The sequence below is a fragment of the Phyllobates terribilis genome, unplaced genomic scaffold (assembly GCF_046119375.1).
Source record: "Phyllobates terribilis strain yellow unplaced genomic scaffold, ASM4611937v1 Scaffold_11__3_contigs__length_659146591, whole genome shotgun sequence".
Classification (NCBI taxonomy): domain Eukaryota; kingdom Metazoa; phylum Chordata; class Amphibia; order Anura; family Dendrobatidae; genus Phyllobates; species Phyllobates terribilis.
In genome coordinates, this window is record NW_027362771.1 from 479,143,729 (window position 1) to 479,163,949 (window position 20,221).

The window sequence follows — 20,221 nt, forward strand, 5'->3', positions numbered from 1 at the left end:
CTGGTGGCCTAACCTGCACAAGGATGTAATAGACTTTGTTTCTGCCTGTGTGTCCTGCGCCCGCAACAAAGTTCCGAGACACCTGCCGGCCGGCCGCCTCCTACCTCTGCCAGTACCTGCTGCCCCCTGGCAGCATATAGCGATGGACTTCATTACTGATCTACCCGTCTCTGCCGGTTGTACGGTCATTTGGGTGGTCGCTGACCGCTTCTCCAAGATGGCTCACTTCATTCCACTGCCAGGTCTTCCGTCTGCACCCGAGCTGGCTAAAGACTTTATCCGCCACATCTTCCGTCTTCATGGCCTGCCCCGTCACATCGTGTCGGATCGTGGGGTACAGTTCACTTCCCGTTTCTGGAGAGTCACTTGTAAATTGCTGGACGTCACCCTGGACTTCTCCTCCGCTTACCACCCACAGTCTAATGGTCAAGTGGAGCGGATCAATCAGAACCTGACCAGTTACCTTCGGCACTTCGTTAATGCCCACCATTCTGACTGGGTGGATCTCCTGCCATGGGCCGAATTCTCGTACAACAATCACGAGAGCGAGTCTTCCTCCAAATCCCCGTTTTTTGTAGTCTACGGTCAGCATCCTCGGATCCCGTTTCCCGTCTCCACCTCGGCGGACAATCCGGCTGCGGAATCTCTTGTTAACAAATTTTCCTCCATATGGGAGAGTACCCGGTCCGCACTCCTTCTGTCATCCGAGCGTATGAAAAGACACGCTGACAAAAAACGTCTGGACCCTCCTCAATTCCGCCCTGGGGATAAAGTCTGGCTCTCGTCCAAATATGTCCGGCTCAAGATCCCTTCCTATAAGTTAGGGCCTCGGTTCATCGGCCCACTGGAGGTCATCAGTCAGATCAACCCGGTGGCCTATAAATTGAAACTCCCGGCCAACTTACGGATCCCTAACTCCTTCCATGTGTCTCTCCTCAAACCTGTGGTGCTTAACTCTTTTTCCAAGTCTACAGGTACGCCTCCTGCTCCGGTTTCTGCTGAGGACGAGTTTGAGGTAGAGAACATTCTTGCCACCAAAAGGGTAAGAGGAAAGACCTTTTTTCTGGTAGATTGGAAGGGGTTTGGTCCTGAGGAGAGAACGTGGGAGCCCCGGGAGAACATCCATGCCCCTCTCATCCTAGCTAAATTTCTGTCTGGCCTAAAAAAGGGGGGGCCTAAAGGGGGGGGTACTGTAGCGCTGGCGTCCCTGCCCTCTGCTAGGCAGGGACGCTGCTCCCCTCACCGCTCTGCTCCGTGCCCGGCGTCCTCTCCCCGCTCTGCTGTCAGCGCGCGCTCCTTCCCGGCGTCCTCCTCCCGCTCTGCTCTCAGCGCGCGCTCCTTCCCGGCCCCTGTGCTTAGGGCGCGCGCGCGCTCCCCTCCTCTTAAAGGGGCCGCGCGCGCCGTCCTAAGGAGTCCCCGGCCAATGGCCGGAGGACTTCATCATATATAAGGCACCTCCTCCAAAATGGAGGTGCCCGAGCAATGTTGTTTGCACCTGTGTCTCACCTGTGCTTCAGCCCTCAGGTCCCGTTGCCAGTTTCCTGCCAGTTTCCTGCCAGTTTCCTGCCAGTTTCCTGCTAGTTACCTGCCTGATTCCTGCCTGAATTCTTGTTACCTGTCTGCCAGTCTGAGGTCTGACGGTCTGCCTTACTACTCCTGTCAGTCTGTCTAAAGGACCAGCCTGCCCGCTCACCTGGGAGCGCATATCAGCTACCTGCCTGCTTGCCTGAGGTCCGACGGTCTGCCTTACTACTCCGGTCAGTCTGTCTATGGACCAGCTTGCCCGCTCACCTGGGAGCGCTTCTCCGTTATCTGCCTGCTTGCCAGCCCGGAGGCTCCGTTGTCACGTGCTGTGACCACCAGCTATCTCAGAGACTCTTGCCCGCTCACCTGGGAGCGCATCTCCGTTACCTGCCTACTTGCCAGCCCGGAGGTCCCGTTGTCACGTGCGGTGACCACCAGCTATTCCAGAGACTCTTGCCCGCTCACCTGGGAGCGCTTCTCCGTTACCTACCTGCCTGCCAGCCCGGAGGTTCCGCCGTCACGTGCCGTGACCACCTGCTATTCCAGAGACTCTCGCTTGCTCACCTGGGAGCACACATCTACCATCTGCCTGCTAGCCTACCCGGAGGCTCTGCCATCACAGGTCGTACCTACCCCTTACCCAGAGACTGCCCTGATCACTTGCCGTAACTCCCTGTCCGTTCACCCAGAGACTGCCACCCGCTCCCTTACAAGGGCCGCCCCCTTGTATAATAGCTCAGAGGTTCCGCCTCCCGGACCCGTTACATTTGGCATTGCAGACGCCTTCTTAATCCTTCTGACTTTTGGACCCAGAGGCAACCTCCCTCCTGCTCTGATTGACACACATTAGTTGGGGTGTTTACAAACTCTCAGTCTGCTTCAGGGAGTCACTGGTGATATTCATATTTTCCCTTGTGAAGGCTTGGAGCTATAGCAGTCGGCTAGCTTACTCTCTGGTGCCCTTGGAGGAAATTTGGTGTTATCTCTCTGGTGTCTGCTCAAGCTAAGTTTTCCCACTTTGTTTGTCTCCCTTGTTGTCTTTAGTTTATAGTGGGGACTGACCAGTGCTCACCCCCTCTCCCTATGAAGGGCCTAGCTCTAGGGATATACAGGGCTTAGGTTTCCTGCTCGGCGATTGGTGTGGAACCAATATAGGGACGGTAGGGTAGGGAGGGTGTTATTAGATCAGCCTAGGGGTCTTCACTCCCCCTTTCCCTAGTGTCTGGGCTTCCTTCCCCTCATCCCTTCATGTGGCACTTAGTCTTCCCACACTGTGTGTGTGTTTTTTTTTTTTCGGGTATGGTTGTTTTTCCTTGGTTCATGGATTCCACAGCTGCACAGGCTGTCTCTGGAGGTGCCTGACCTCCGCTATGAGGTTCAGCAGCAGCAACAGCGGCTGCAGGTCTCTAATATTTGGGTCTCTGCAGGTAGGCTGGTCCCGCTTGAGCCCAAGGTTGCCCTCCTGGACAGGTTTTTAGGAGGTAGGGACAAGTTTTTTTGTGTTCAAGGAAGCTTGCAAACTGTATTTTAAACTTTGTCCTTACTCCTCCGGAGATGAGGAGCAACGAGTGAGAATTGTGATCTCACTACGGCAAGGAGATCCTCAATCCTGAGCTTTCTCTTTACCGCAGTTCGGTTTGTCTCCAGTCAGTGGAGGGGTTTTTCAGGGCTCTAGCCCTCATTTAAGATGACCCTGACCGAATCTCCTTGGCTGAGTTCAGGTTGCGTCATCAAGGGAATCAGTCAGTGGAGACGTACAGCTCCGAAATCCGCAGATGGGCAACTGATATACAATGGAACGACCCAGCTCTTAGAAGCAAATTTTGTCAGGGCCTTGCTGAAAAGTTGAAAGATTCTTTGGCAGTGTATGAAACCCTAGAGTCCGTGGAGGCTGCAATGATGTTAACTACACGTGTCGATAGATGCCTTCGGGATAGGTGGGTGAGACCACCTTCTCCGGAGCCTTCTTTTCGGGGTAATGCTCCTTTGCCGGGAATGGGGCATTCTGGTGGAAGAATCCATGCAGTTAGGGGTTGCCTCTGCATCATACATCTCCCTGGAGATCCGCAAAAGGAGGGGCGTGTGGTTTTTTTGTGGAAAAAGAGACATATTATTGGGGCTTGTCCTTCAATTCCTAAGCAAAAGGAAACTCGATTAACCCTTGGATAAGCAAGGGGTGCATTTATTGTCAACCTGCAGTTCCCGGGTTTGTCCTGACAACAGAGGTGGTGCCAGAGAGCAAAACTGAGAAAATTTCTGTGTTTGTTGACAGTGGAGCTGGAGTCAGCATGGTTGATGCTGAGTTTGTGAGAACTCATGGTCTTGCTTGCTGTACTTTAGCTAAGCTCATTCACATCTTCGCCATCAACTCAGCGCCACTTGCACAGAGAGCTCTGACTCAGATTGTACATGGTGTAAAACTGAGGGTGGGGTCGGTTCATTGTGAGATAATTCCTTGCTATGTCCTGGACGGTTTTCCCACCCCAATTGTTTTGGGTCTACCCTGGTTGGTGAAACATAATGAGTTGATGGATTGGCGATCCAGGGAGATCATTGAGTGGGGAGATTACTGCAATGATAACTGTTGAAATATTTCCCTTTCTACAGTCTCTAGAGAGACCTTGCCTGCATTTTTGTCTGGTTTTGAGGATGTTTTTTCTGAGAGGGGATGTCAGGATTAGTCTCCTCATTGTGCATATGACTGTCCTATTTACCTGTCCCCCAGAGCTAAACTACCAAAGTCCAGACTCTGTAATCTTTCTGTCCCTGAGAGACAAGCCATGAATGATTTCATTGCGGAAAGTCTGGAGAAGGGACATATCAGACCCTCATCTTCGCCCGTGGCGGCAGGGTTCTTCTTCGTGAAGAAAAAAGATGGCAGTCTACATCCCTGTTTAGATTTCCGGAAATTAAATCAAATTACCATCCGGGATCCATACCCTCTTTCTTTGATTTCAGATTTGTTCAGCCAGGTTGTGGGAGTTAAGGTATACTCCAAGTTGGATTTAAGGGGAACCTACAATATGGTTAGAATCAGAGAGGTGGATGAATGGAAAACAGCAGTCATGCCAGGTTTAGGAAAGACTAAGTGCAACACGAATGGAAGGGGGAAAAGGGGGCCCAGACTCTAGGGAAAGGGGGTAGTGGAGACCTCCTAGGCTGACCTATATCACCTTGTCTCCCCTAACGTCCCTATATTGGTTCCGCACCAATCGCCGCACAGGAACCTCGCCCTGTCTTTCCCTGGCATTTGGCCCTGGCTAGGGAAGGGAGGGGATGAGTGTTAGTCGATCCCCACTGACAACTAAAGACAACAAGGGGGAACAAACAAGGGAAGATAGCTTAGCTTTACTTGACTTCAGAGAGATGAATACACGTCCTCTTAGCACCAGAGAGGAAGAAGTACTGCACTATCTCCAAGCCTTCACAAGGGGTCATGTGAGTATCGCCGACACCTCCCTCTAGAAAACAGAAGGTATTTATACACCCAGGCCATGGTGTTAATTAGCAAGAGGAAGGTAGCCACTGGGTCCTAGAGAAACAGCTTCTAAGAAGGTGTCTGGAATGCCAAACGAAGAGATCTCCTGTAACCAACTGCAGGGCGACTGTCTGTCACTTCTGACACACCCGTGACAACAACATTCAATACCCCTGAAGGGCATTTTGAGAGTCTGGTTATGCCTTTTGGTCTGACCAATGCACCTGTGGTGTTCCAGCATTCCATTATTGATATTTTCCATCATTTGGTGGGGAGGTTTGTGGTAGTCTATCTGGATGATATTTTGGTTTACTCGCTTGATTTTGAGACACATCGGGGGCATGTTAGACAGGTACTTAAGATAAGGGATAACAAACTATATGCCAAACTAGAAAAGTATGTTTTTACCGTCCAGGAAGTGCAGTTTTTGGGGTACCTGTTGCATCTTCGGGTTTTCGGATGGATCCGGAGAAGATCCGTGCAGTCCTTGATTGGGAACGTCCCGAGAACCTGAAGGCTCTACAACGTTTTCTGGGCTTTACTAATTTTTACCGGAAATTCATTCAAAATTATTCAGTAATTGTGAAACCCCTCACAGACATGACAAGGAAGGGGTATGATTTTTCCAAATGGTCGGATGCCGCCCTGCAGGCTTTTTCCTCTCTAAAGAGCTGTTTTGCACCTATACTCAGTCAACCAGATGTTTTCCAATCCTCTGTTGTGGAAGTTGACGCTTCGGAGGTGGGGTTGGGGCTGTCTTGTCTCAGGGTCCGTCCCCTGGTAAATTGCGTCCATGTGCTTTCTTTTCTAAAGAATTATCTTCGGCTGAGAGAAATTATGACGTGGGTAATAGGGAGCTTTTGATGATTAAATTGGTGTTCGAAGAATGGCGACATTGTTTGGAGGGGGCTGTCCATCCTTTTACTGTTATCACTGACCATAAGAACCTGTTATATCTTCAATTGGCTAAAGTGTCTCAACCCTAGGCAAGCTAGATGGTCCCTGTTTTTTTTTACTAGGTTCAATTTTGTTGTCACTTTCCGTCCAGGGGTCAAAAATGTCAAGGCTGATGCTTTGTCCCGGAGCTTCCCTGGTGGTGGTGACCATGAGAACCCTGCCCTGATTTTACAGAAGGGGGTAGTCTTTTCGGCATTGTATCCTGAACTGGAGGGTGAGGTGTTGGAGGCCCAGGGGGACGCCCCTGCCTCCTGCCCTTCAGGAAGGTTATTTGTACCATCTAATCTGTGCCACAAAGTAATTAAGGAACATCATAACTCTGTGCTTGCTGGGCATCCAGGTGGTAAGGCAACCGCAGATCTCCTTTATCGTCATTTAAAAGAATAAAGAATAAGGTATATATAAAAAATAGAATAAAATAAGAAATAAAACTATATATACCGTATTTTTTGGACTATAAGACGCACCAGACCATAAGACGCACCTAGGTTTTAGAGGAGGAAAATAGAAAAAAAAATTAAACAAAAAACGTGGTCATTATGCACTGTTATGGGGGAGGGGGTCTGCTGCTGACACTGGTATTGGGGTAATGTCTCCGAATTCTGTTAATATCCTCCATCCTGGTATGTATGGCCCCTCCTTCCTGGTATACGTGGCCCTCATCCCCATCCTGGTGTACGTGGCCCTCATCCCCATCCTGGTATACGTGGCCCTCATCTCTATCCTGGTATGCATGGCACCCCAATCCACCATCCTGGTATGCATGGCACCCCTTGATTCCCCCATCCTGGTATGCATGGCACACCTTGATTTCCCTATCCTGGTATGCATGGCACCCCTTGATCCTGGTATGCTTGGCACCCCTTGATCCTGGTATGCTTGGCACCCCTCCATCCTGGTGTGCTTGGCACCCCTCATCCTGGTATGTATGGCACCCCTCCATCCTGGTATGTATGGCCCCCTTCATCCCCCTTCCTGGTATGCTTGGCACCCCCCATCTTGGTATGCTTGGCACCCTCTGATCCCCATCACGCTGCCCACAAAAAAAAAGAAACAATCATACTCATCTCCTCTCTCCTCCAGCGCTGCGTCCTGCTCTGCTGCCAACACTCTCACTGTGTGAGCCGCGCATGGCAGGGTGCGCATGGCGTCACTGCCATGCGCCCTCAGACAGTAAAGTGCTGTGCCGGAATAGTCACTGCTCCCCACGCCGGGACTGTGTGAGTGGGGAGCAGTGACCATTCAGTCTCTTCAATAGCTCGCACACTGTAGCCGCAGCACGGCTCCTGCTGAGCTCGGTGGTCAATGTGCCCGCTATTAAAGACCATGAATATTCACTACAACCCACGGGAGTGGGTTGAAGAGAATATTCATGGTCTTTAATAGAGAGCACACAGACCGCCGGCCGCGCTGCAGGTACAGTGTCCACGCTATTAAGGAAAATGAATATTCACTGCTCCCCACACCCATGGGTGTGGGGAGCAGGGAATATTCATTTTCTTTAGCAGCAGGCACAGCGTAGGCGACTGCTGCCTCCTGTTCCCCTCTCATCCCCTGCTGCCGCTCCCCCCCAGCCCCCTCACCATTGTACATATGTATACATGTTCAGACTATAAGACACCCCCCCCACTTTCCTCCAAAATTTTGAAGGAAAAAAGTGCGTCTTATAGTCTGAAAAATACAGTACATAAAATTTAAAAAAAAATATATAAAAATAAAAAAATATATATAATGTGAAATATTAAAATGAAATAGTAGGAACATGACTTAGAAAGTAATATTAATAACATATTTAATGGGTATTTTTTTGTCATTGTATGTAGATAGATGATATTATCAAGAATATTATTCTCTTTAATATATATGTGTGTCTACATATGGTGGAAATACTATTTATGTAAAGACAATACATGTTTTTGATGTACTCATTTTATAATTTTGGAGCAATAATGTGCAATAGTATATCAAGTGCATGTATACACTTATCACTTTATTATGAAACATTTTTGTTTGTAGATTTTCTTTGCTTTTTGTATTTTGTAATTTCCGGGAGGTACCCTATAAATTCATGTTGTAATCATTAGTCCACAAATGAAAAAAGCCCGGGATGGTCTGAAACGTTTTCTATGTGGATCTTAATTAAAGAGCATTAATCTTTTTCCACATGCACCACAATTTACAACGAAGTGCCGATCTGCCTTTGAATTTCGACCATTCCTTTCCCTAAGCAGTGTCTGCCAACCATTCCTGCATACTGTCTTTCTTCAACTTTGGCATTGAACTTGCCCATAATGTAGATGATGTCCTTCTTTGGGATTCTGTGGAGTGCCTGTGCCTATAGGTCCTATAATGTCCTGCTCTGATGCATCTGTTGATGGTGCATAGACTTGTATCCTTTTGTTGGCCACAGTGGCAACTCCCTTTCTCCTTAATGTTTCATTGCTTGAGTAATAAATGGTGTAATCGCCAGAGCTGAAGTACCTAGATCCAATCCAGTACAGTTCACTGACTTTCACTAGGTCTACAGTTGTTTTTTCCATTTTCCTCCTGATAATGTCCAGCTTTCCAATTGTTACGTGTACGCCGCTAGGTTTAGATAGGGACGAGACAGGTCTCATGAGTTTTTGGAATCCTGGGGGAACCGTTACTCAGGGTGACCATACATTGCAGCTTTCTCAGGCATAAGATGTATTCACTTGCTGGCACAGATACACTTGACAGAGTCTTCATGAACAGTTGAACAGTAGAATTTAATGTAGAAGCACAGCCAGTATAAATCAAGTCTTTTTAAGCAACAAGCTTTCCATTATTCAATATCAAACAGCTTCTTCACAAAAGCACAGTAGTACACAGCATTTTCTTTTCTGCAGTGAGATGGGGGAGGGTTTACTGAGGGAGATGATCCCTGTGACACAATTCCTTCCAGTTCTTATCTTCCTGCCCGATTATAGACTTTCTCAACTAGCAGTACAAGGAATTCCTGACCTTAGCCCAGCTTCACTCTTTAACTTGAATCCTGTTCAACTATGGTTCACTTGCCTGAGCTTCTGTGAGATACAGATCACACACCACTCATCTCTTCAGCTGCTGCCAGAATAGTAAACAACTTTACCGCAATCCCCATGGGGCTCTGCTAACCACTCCCTGCCTCCTGTGACTGTGTTAACCCCTCTAGTTGCTGGATGCTTCTGAAGCAAACCACTTCCTGTCTCCTTTGATTGTGTTAACTCTTTTAGTTGCTGGATGCTTTTGAAGCAACAGCATTACTTCTGCCTGTCACACAATGTTCATCCCACTCAGGTTCCACATTCCAATAGAATATTGTTTGTTTTTTTGTAACTCGGATAGGCCTTTTCATCATATTTATAATTGGGCCTCCATGTGGGTCTCTCCCTCTTACTCCTTGTCTTGATTACTTTGGATCTACCTTTGCTCTTGAATGATGCTGTCCAGCCTGGTGGACCCATTGTTAGAAACCATATTTGAAGCATATTGATTATGATCCATAGTTTAATGGTAAAGATTTTATGGAGTTGATCACGAGGTCTTTCCTTATTTCGTAGCACTTAACCACATGACAGCCCCAGTTGGTATGTCATGTGTTGCCACCCTTCTGGTACTTGAGCCGGCTATGGAAAAACCCAGAATTGTCACTGGAAGGCAAGGTCACCAGACAGAATCTGATCTATTTTTCAAATTTGATGAGGGCAAATTCTTTAGAACAGATGAATCATTCACAAGTACAAGTGTGGCACCCTGCTACACACAGGTACCACAGGACCCACAAGGGTGCATGGACGGACTTCTCCACAAGAGGCCCTTAGTACACACAGACACCTCCACCCTTCCACCTCATACCACCAGAGGGAGCCTGTTATGGATATATATACTGGAGGGTGGAGTTAGGTAAGGAGAGTGTGCTGACACTTTAGAGCAGTGAAGAAGCAACACATGTTAGCTGCTGTGCTGAGGGCAAGTTAAGGCCTAAAGCACGTGCTGAAGCCTGAGGGCCTAAAGCGCGGCCGGAGGCAAGGAGAGGAGAGAGAAGCGTTGGGGGGCAGAGGAGCATGTTAGGCTCACCCCAGAACACAAGCCGGAAGCCAGGTCCGCGCCTACAGGGTCCTCTACGCCCAGTAGGAATAACCGGTATACCAAGGGGATTCTATACCCCTGGTCAACCTGAAGCTGCAACCATCCAAAGAACTAGGAACCACGAAGGCCCCAGCGTCCAGGGATAGTGGTAGCCAGAGGAAAGTTCTTACCACCAAGCAGACAGGTGAGTGAGAAAGAGTACAGAAGCTAGGCCTAGTTCCAAGCAGGTCAGGAGCTTCAGAGAGAGAGAGGAAGAAACAGACAAGGAGGCCTTATACCCGCTCACTGGGGAGAGTCCAGAAGTGCACCCTTCCTACCAAGTACCCTGGACCGTACCTGCCATCTACACCAGTAGAGGTACTGAAGTGAATCCCCTGTGTGCGTGTCTGTTATTCTCCCCTGACCCGGCTGGGCCACCTTTCACCTGCATCCCTTCCATCAACCCTGCCCCGGGGGCCCGCTCCGCCTGTGGGGAGCAGAAACATCTCAGCTGCCATCCCATCACCCCCCGGAGGTCTGCAGCAGCGCTGGTACCCATTACCAGGAACCACAGGTGGCGTCACGAGACAAAACCGTTTATCATCCCTTCAAGCAACAACCCCTTTTAAGAGTGACCCCAGGGTACGGGCCCGGGAGCCAACCGCCGTGACATTCCAAGAAGGTAAAGGCCCGGGTACTGAGTCCCCCATATTCCCCTGGGCGAGTCATCTCTTCTTGGGGTCACAAACAGGATTTTGTGCCCGTTGCCACCCGGTACTGTGTGCCGTGTTTGAACTGTGTATTCAGAACTGTGATGAACATCGCCGCCATTACCGCGTCGCTGCGCGGGAAGAAGAGGGGCGTAACCGAGTCCCCCATGTCCCCCTGGGCGAGTCACAAGTGTCCTCAGCTGTTGCCTCCAAGCCTGAATGATAGCTACGGCTTCTATGTAGAAGTGTGAGTTCTTAGCAGGGAGGAGGGACATTGAGGAGCTGTCAATCAACCTAGTGGGTGTTAGATGGAGATAAAGTTTCATAAAAGATTAGACAGACATTTCAACATGGATTTTCAAGAAAAATACAACATTGTTATTAGGTCTAAAAGAGCTATTTTTTACTGTATGTAGGTTGTAATCTGATCACAGATCCTCTTGTTTTGCTCTTTATAGATAATTGTTGATGTATTGCAGATGTATAAAAAAAATCTACTCCCTTTCATTAATTGTATACTTTATTTTAAATTCCTCTAGATTTTAATAAGATTCACTTACCCTAGAATACTGCTGCTGTAAAGTTTTGAGGGACATTTAAGTGTTTAGAAAAACATGTACCGATTACATTCTGATATGCTAAATTTTTATTTGACAACAACTAATTAATGACTTACGGTATGTTGATGGTGTGTGGTATGTATGGTTTTACTATATTGTATGTGGCAGACATTACTACTTTAGATTTGCGTGTCATCAAGTCCCTCGTCTCCCCATTCATAATTTCACTACATGGTACATATAAAGAAGAATCAGTCTGTTATCTGACTATACCTCTAAGATACTTCTTTCTTACTTAAAAGTCAGACTCATTTGGTTGTTGTGATCCAATGTAGATGCTCTTCATTTTTTTTTAATAATACATAAACTGCACTCCCACCCTCAGTACCATCTAGGCTGCCACCCACTCTGCCTACTCCTTGTCCTGCTCCTCTAGTATACCAATTCCTATACTATAGTTTACCAATTCCTATACTATGCTTCACCTTTTGCTGCAGATACAACTCTCAGGAGTGGTAGATTCTGTGGATTGTATACATAATATATGTATGTAGCAGGGTCAATGGACTACATAGTCATTACCATAGAGCTATGTATTGCCAAGTTTTTAGCAATAAGGTTTGGATACGGCTTTAAAGAAGGCAACCACTTGTAATATAACGCAATTTTATTTATAGCAGTTAATTTGAAAGATAAAATACAGAATCAAAGGAATAGTATGATATCATGATATTGCATACACTTTTGTAGATTAAAAGTTAAATACTTATAAAGGTTGCATACTTACTATTAGATAGAAGAAGAAAAAAGATTTCCCTAGTAGCATGTACATCATCCGTCCGGAAACTTCAGCTGGAGAAGCGTTCAGCGATGGGCAGAGAATGCGTTCTAGGTTCTACACTGTGAAGAGCGTCCTCTTCACAGGTCCACAATGCTTCTGCCATAACTGAATTCTTCAACAGCTTTTATATTTTAGAAAAAGGCTTACCCAACCTAATATTACATAAGCATGAAAGTACATAGGTTGTTGTCCAACATTCCAATCCCGTGACAGTAGCCAGCTATCACAGATAAGCAATGCCGGACAAGACCTGTTCACGGACCATTCTACTTCTGTCATAATGTTTACATATAATAAGAGTAAATCCTACACCGGGTTATAAATCAGAACACTGTTTTCTTCCCAGACAGTATATTGTGTTAAGAAGCTACTGTATGTATCAGTGAGATACATTCACAGATAAAGTATACCTTAACACAGAATATATAATCATAATATTAATTAAAGGTTGGATAAATCATAATGGGTTTCAGATAGCCACTTATATTTTTGGTACTACAAATAGCTTCTCCATCTTAAGCCATATGCCTGTAGTCTTATTTACAATATTGTGTAATCCTCTGTGTCTGGTTCTACTTCGGATCTCTCATGGCATATACAAAGGCTAATTCCCTTCAGTAATAAAGATGAAACCAAAGACTGTTAGCAAACTCAACCTAAAGCCATGTTTTTTTAGTATGTCTGGACTAATTACCTCTAGTCTACTGAGGTAGGATACCTACAAATGCTGACTTGTCCGGTTCTTATTTTTTTTTCAATATGTATTTGAAATATAAAATAGCCATTTTTCATGTTCATACTACAAGCTAGGACAGCTGCTTGTGTTGGATGGGTAGTTTTGGTACATTTATGCATGGAATAAGGGCAAGCATTGCCTGCATGGTGACGTTCTTGTGTGCACTGGATGAGTGAACAGTAAGTACATTTTCTCCTTTCCAGCAAAATTTAAAGACAAAGCTGAAATCATGAACAACATGGCCAAGGCCAAGGTAGAAACAGAGGGGAAAAAATGTCTGAAAAACAAAGGTGAGAAAAGTAGGCTCAGATGCTGTTCATCTTCCTGACACAGGATTGATCAGGTCCTGGCTGTACGTCTCCTGCCAAGTTTACAGAAGTGCAATTTTACAAGTGGTCCAGTATAAGCAATGGGTATAGAGATAGCCCAAATCTTTAAAGCAGCAGTATTAGATGCACTAATCTCCAAACCCAGTGCTATATAAGATATGTAAGTGTTGTATTTCTATGTAGGTCTGGTCCAGAATTTTGCTTTCTGGTGTATTTGCGGTATCCTATTGATTGATGGACAGTCAGTTGGTTGTTTTCTTACACATTCAGTTATTAAAATTAGTATGTCATATAACATTCTTCTTGTTTTTTTTAACAAGATTTAGGGAAGGTTAAGCAATGAAATGGATGCATGTGTACTATGTATGGACTCTGTCTCTTAGGCACCTCTTGTTGGATGTATTCAGCATGGTTTGTTGTGGTTTGGTCTTATAGGATTACTAAAACCAGTGATTGGGAAGGCTTTATTGATTACTATGAGCGGCTAACTAACCAATTGGAACTTATGAGCTTTTGTATGTCAAGATTTTGCAAAAGAGAACTATAGGCTACACATCATAGAGTGAACCATTTCATGGGAAGAAATCTGAGAACGACAACCCATTGGTTCTCTAAGGTTTTGTCACTAGTTCCTTATGATTTTTTGAACTGTATCCTTGCTTATATTGCTGGTTCCTTCATGTGCATTGATGGCTGAACTAAAAGAAATTAGCTGCTTAAAGGGACTGTCTACTAATTTGAAATTAATTTAATAGGCACAAAAAAAAAAAAAGGTACTCACCTACCGGATTACTGATGCTCCTCTGTATTGCTGCCAGTTTCCCTCATTTGTTTTCTGGTTACCTCTTATGCTTGGGGATATCCAGTGACCGCCAAATGGTGACTGCTGGATGAAGTGAATGCCGGACCTGAGGAGTGCTAATCATTTTGCTCATCTCATGACCCGCTGGTAGATACAGACATAAAAGGGTCCCTGTGCAAGAACAGCATATGGGCATTTTGCAGTCCAATAGTTCACCATAATGCACAATTCTAACTGCTTTACAGGTGGAAATCGCCATTTTACCTCTTGAGTCCCTGTGCGGTTGCACCCACTGGTGGACAAAAACAGAAAAGGGTCCCAGTGCATATGGGCCCTTTGCAGCCCAAGAACTCCTAAAAATGCAAGATTGCACCTGCTTTGGAGGTATGAATGGATCCCCTTACTTCTTGGGCCCCTGTGCGGCCGCACAGGTTGCACCAATGATATGTCCGCGACTGGATGCACCAATGGTATGTCAGCTCAAGTCATGACCACTGCAGTGGACACATGATGCCCCGCTGGCAGAAGAAGCCAGGAAACAGTCAGTGACAGCAGCCAGATAGAGGAGCATTGGGGGTCTGGCAGTATTTTTTATTTTTACACCTCACTGGGCCTCAAAGTAGTAGACAACCTCTATAAAGGCCATTTCTTATTGTGTCCCACATTCCCTCATTTTTCCTGCTTGGCTTGCATCACACAGCCACTTGTAATAGGGGCAATGCCTATCATTCCTGTGAGGAAGATGATACAGAATACTGAGAGAAATATATATGAAGATAGATATAGGTATATAACTTTTTATTAGTATTACTGCCTGAGCTGCAGGACAAGATATACACGGTTACATGCAAGAGTAATATGTAGAAGGCAAGTAGTCATAACTGATAGTCTTACGTAGAAGACTACACATTTATAATTCACCATGGATAGTTTAATTATTACATAGTATTAGCAACTAGTGAACACAACTCCACATCGCCAGCACAGCGTTTTATTCATTTCTATATTCTTTGCAGATGAGAAAGATGAAGGAGGTGATGCCCCCACCACAGTGAATGTACAGGTGACTCCCGCCACTGGGTCTGAGCCCTCCAAGGATGGGGAGGATGAAGGGGCAGACAAGGATGACATTCAGGTAACTGAATTCACAGAGGTGGACATACCATATATATAACTGCACTCGGGCTCAGTAGGTAAGGGGCCCACTTCTATTCTTAATGGCCGCTTCCAACTATTTAATTGATTGCAGGGGGTGTACTGTCATGAGATAATGGAGAGTAAGGGGTTCATTTAGTGTCCTTATAACTGCGCCCTTTGCTGTCTTTCTTGCCCTTATGCATTCATGATACCAGTTTACCCTCCACATCTCATACAGACATATAAATACAGTGGGTACGAAAAGTATTCAGACCCCTTTAAATTTTTCACTCTGTTTCATTGCAGCCATTTGGTAAATTCTAAAAAGTTCATTTTTTTCTCATTAGAGTACACTCTGCACCCCATCTTGACTGAAAAAAAGAGAAATGTAGAAATTTTTGCAAATTTTTTAAAAAAGAAAAACGGAAATATATCACATGGTCATAAGTATTCAGACCCTTTGTTCAGACACTCATATTTAAGTCACATGCTGTCCATTTCCTTGTGATCCTTCTTGACATGATTCTACTCCTTCATTGGAGTCCAGTTGTGTTTAATTAAACTGATAGGACTTGATTTGGAAAGGCACACACCTGTCTATATAAGACCTCACAGCTCACAGTGCATGTCAGACCAAATGAGAATAATGAGCTCAAAGGAACTGCCCAAGGAGCTCAGAGACAGAATTGTGGCAAGGCACAGATCTGGCCAAGGTTATAAAAGAATTTCTGCATTACTCAAGGTTCCTAAGAGCACAGTGGCCTCCATAATCCTTAAATGGAAGAAGTTTGGGACCACTCGAAGTCTTCATAGACCTGGCCGTCCAGCCAAACTGAACAATCGTGGGAGAAGAGCCTTGATGAGAGCGGTAAAGAAGAACCCCAAGATCACAGTGGCTGAGCTCCAGACATGCAGTAGGGAGATGGGAGAAAGTTCCACAAAGTCAACTATCATTGCAGCCCTCCACCAGTCAGGCCTTTATGGCAGAGTGGCCCGAGGAAGCCTCTCCTCAGTGCAAGACATATGAAAGCCTGCATAGAGTTTGCTCAAAAACACATGAAGGACTCCCAGACTATGAGAAATAAGATTCCCTGGTCTGATGAGACAAAGATAGAACTTTTTGGTGATAATTCTAAGCGGTATATGTGGAGAAAAACAGGCACTGCTCATCACCTGCCCAATACAATCCCAACAGTGAAACATGGTGGTGGCAGCATCATTTTATGGGGGTGTTTTTTAGCTGCAGGGACAGGATGACTGGTTGCAATTCAAAGAAACATGAATGCGGCCAAGTACAGAGATATCCTGGATGAAAACCTCTTCCAGAGTGCTCTGGACCTCAGACTTGGCCGAAGGTTCACCTTCCAACAAGACAATGACCCTAAGCACACAGCTGAAATTATAAAAGAGTGGCTTCAGAACAACTCTGTGACCATTCTTGACTGGCCCAGACAGAGCCCTGACCTAAACCCTGTTGAGCATCTCTGGAGAGACCTGAAAATGGCTGTCCACCAACATTCACCATCCAACCTGACAGAACTGCAGAGGATCTGCAAGGAAGAATGGCAGAGGATCCCCAAATCCAGGTGTGAAAAACTTGTTGCATCATTCCCAAGAAGACTCATGGCTGTACTAGCTCAAAAGGGAGCTTCTACTCAATACTGAGCAAAGGGTCTGAATACTTATGACCATGTGATATTTCAGTTTTTCTTTTTTAATAAATTTGCAAAAAATTCTACATTTCTGTTTTTTTTCAGTCAAGATGGGGTGCAGAGTGTACTTTAATGAGAAAAAAAAATGAACTTTTTAGAATTTACCAAATGGCTGCAATGAAACCAAGAGTGAAAAATTTAAAGGGGTCTGAATACTTTCCGTACCCACTGTACATGTATGTAAAATAGTAGATCTTCTCTAAAGTGAAGTCCAGTTTTCTAAATGAAAGGTACCTTATGTACCACCCCTCATGCCCTGCAGTTGGCATAACATAGTGTATTAATATTACCAGAAATGAGTAATCTGGACACAGTTTATTTGTAGGGTGCCATGGAGTGAGCACACAACAGCCCCTCGCCCATGACTACCACCCTGTGCACCTTACAAGTGGGAGGAAACTGGAGAACCCGGAGGAAACCCACGTAAACACTGAGAACTTACAAACTCCTTGCAGATGTTGTCCTAGGTGGGATTTAAACCCAGACCCCAGAGCTGCAAGGCTGCAATGCTAACCACTGAGCTACCGTGCTGCTCTAGTATCATGCACTATCATACGCTGCGACCTCATGACGTATAGGCTGTCTAGTAATTACAAAAGGCCTCCAGGATGCTGGCAGTCAAGTGCCGGCCAAGGAAGTTCGCGCTGCCTTGGTCCAGCATCCACTTCAGCACTAGCTGGCAGCCAGAGTTGGCAGTATGACTCTTTTAGCTCCTCTCTACCACGTCTTGATGCTCAGCAGGATTTTTTCCTACCAGGATTTTAATGTAGCAGGTTAATTATAGAGATCAAATACCAAAATATACTGAGAGCAATGCAACAGATGGCTGATAAAATAAATCTGCACATGACCCAGGAGATTGTGCCGCCCCCGACTGCCCCCCTAAATAAAATGAAAACCTCCTGGACTACCAGGGATTCACATTAACCTATGTGCAGACTGCTGACCATGTAGCTAATCTATCGTTTTCTAAAATGTAAACTATTTTACAGTTCTTTTTTGTGGACTGGACCCCAAAACTGGAGTCCACTAAAAAGGTGAGATGTAACACATACATAGGGGTGAAACCCTTCTCTATTGACATTGGAGGCGACCATGATAATAATTCTTAGGATTCCTTATTGTTTTATAGGGATCTGCTTCATTATTGGGAATACAATTCTGTATTTTATTACAGGGAAATCATTGTTTTTTCCGAGGAAGGGAACCATGTCCCCAGAACACTGACTACTTAATGTGACAAATGCATTTACTTGCTAGATATTTTCTATTAATCATTATGAGCTGGAAGGATACAAAAATATAAAGCATTCAGAAACACAGCCCAGTAAAAGGTTTTCATTTATAATTATTATTATTATTATTATTTATATGCAGTATACAGCAAAAGTTCACACTTGTAAAGTAAGAAAAAGTTGTCCATTCACAATATATTGAGGAGCTATCGATAGGATACCATATCGATCTATCAATCGACACCAGGCACCCTCACAGATTAGCTATTATCTGCTTCGGTGATGGCTGGATGTAAACATTGAACATATTGCCTAGATCCATTCAATGTGTAGTGACTGCTGCCAGATACTGCAGATCAGCCGCTATTTAAACAAACAGGAGCTGTTCTGCAGTAGTCAGTGGCAGCCACTACATATTGAATGGAGCTGTGCTTTGCAGCTCAGTTCCAAGAGTCTACATCTACCAATAATAGTTGATTGGTGGGGTTGTCAGGTTTTGGACCCCTACCAATATGATAGTGAACTATACTATGGATAGGTGATCAATATGGTGTAACTGGACAACCCCTTTAAGGTACCCATGCACATTTAACAGCCTTAACAGGCGTGTATTTGGTTATTTTTGGCAGTCTCATTTAGAGTCAGTGTAACTGTGGTTGAGCATGCACACACCGCCTCTCCATTTGCCTCAGGAAGGATAAAAGGGACAAAAGTTTTCTGTTCTGAGGATCGGTGGGCATTTTAGCAATCAGATCCCAGCTGATATAGAGGTCATCACCTAAGCTATGTATAAATGATAACTTTTTGTAACCAGAATCAACTTGTTATTAATTCCACAATCTACACTTTAAAAAAAATTGTGTGTACACTTGTGGGAGTGGTTAAGATAACGGTCCACTCTCTGGCACCCCCAAGTGGCCAAATGTATGGAAATTTGACAGTAATGTATGTTATTTTACAGTAATCCTCCTGGGGCTACAGTATAGCCTAGATATGTATACCAAAAATGGATGACACATTACAACAATGTAATGAATGTAACATACCTGGCGGCGTCCTTGCATAGTGGTCCATCTCCCACTGTGCAAGAGCACGCACTTGATCTCCAGTCCAGTCTGCTAGCCTGGCTTCCCTCCATGCTGTCTGCTTGCCTCTGTGTCTGCTGCTTAAGGGCGGCGCCCGATCACTTCCTGTTTCTTGTACCTGCTGCAGACACACCCCTGATGCTTCCTCAGCCTATTGCTGTCTGTCACCTGGTATTTAACCCAGCTCCTCCCAAGAAACCCTGCCTGAGCATTATGTTTCATTCAGTGTGCTCCTTCACTCTGAATGTGCCAGGTCCCTTTCTGTGTTTGCTTGCCTGCCTTTCCTGGAGGCTGTATTTCCAGGCCTGTCTGAACACGCTCCTTGCCTGTTCGTTCCGCCTTCTAGGGGCTGCATATCTAGACCCGCTCCTGTATCTTGTCTGTCCTGTCTGAACACGCTCCTAGCCTGTTCCTCCCGCCTTCTAGGGGCTGCATACCTAGACCCGCTCCTGTATCTTGCTACTGTGTCTGTTCTTGTCTGAATACTCTTCTAGCCTGTTTCCTGTTTTTCTCTATGTCCGTACCTTTCCTTTTTCTGCAGAGTCTGAACTCGTACCTAACTCCTGTTCGTTGTCACTGTACTTCCGTTTGGGAGTTTGTGGTCCACTCGCTACTTCACTGCAAGTACCCTGTGGGTATCTGGTTCTGCCTTTCCCTTCCTGTCTGTTCCGTGTGAACAGAGCCCTGTCCCCTCTGACCCTTTGCTTGCTGCTCCGGCAGTCTCGCTCTGCTCTGACCCTTTGCTCGCTGCTCCGGCAGTCTCGCTCTGCTCTGACCCTTTGCTCGCTGCTCCGGCAGTCTCGCTCTGCTCTGACCCTTTGCTCGCTGCTCCGGCAGTCTCGCTCTGCTCTGACCCTTTGCTCGTGGCTCCAGCAGTCTCGCTCTGCTCTGACCCTTTGCTCGCTGCTCCGGCAGTCTTGCTCTGCTCTGACCCTTTGCTCGCCGCTCCCGGCGGCCTCGTCCTGCTCTACTCTTGCTCACCGCTCCAGGCGGCCTCGTCCTGCTCTACTCTCGCTCACCGCTCCAGGCGGCCTCGTCCTGCTC

General features: G+C 45.9%; 1 protein-coding gene across 3 annotated transcripts in view; it reads left to right on the forward strand.

The window, feature by feature from the left end:
- The window catches only part of SLC24A1 (solute carrier family 24 member 1), a 97,411-nt gene that overhangs the window by 63,498 nt on the left and 13,692 nt on the right, over window positions 1-20,221 (forward strand). For all 3 annotated transcript variants that reach the window (XM_073653426.1, XM_073653425.1, XM_073653427.1), the window contains one exon: window positions 15,025-15,143. In XM_073653426.1, coding sequence (XP_073509527.1) covers window positions 15,025-15,143 — 119 coding nt within the window. The remainder of the gene's footprint in view (window positions 1-15,024; window positions 15,144-20,221) is intronic.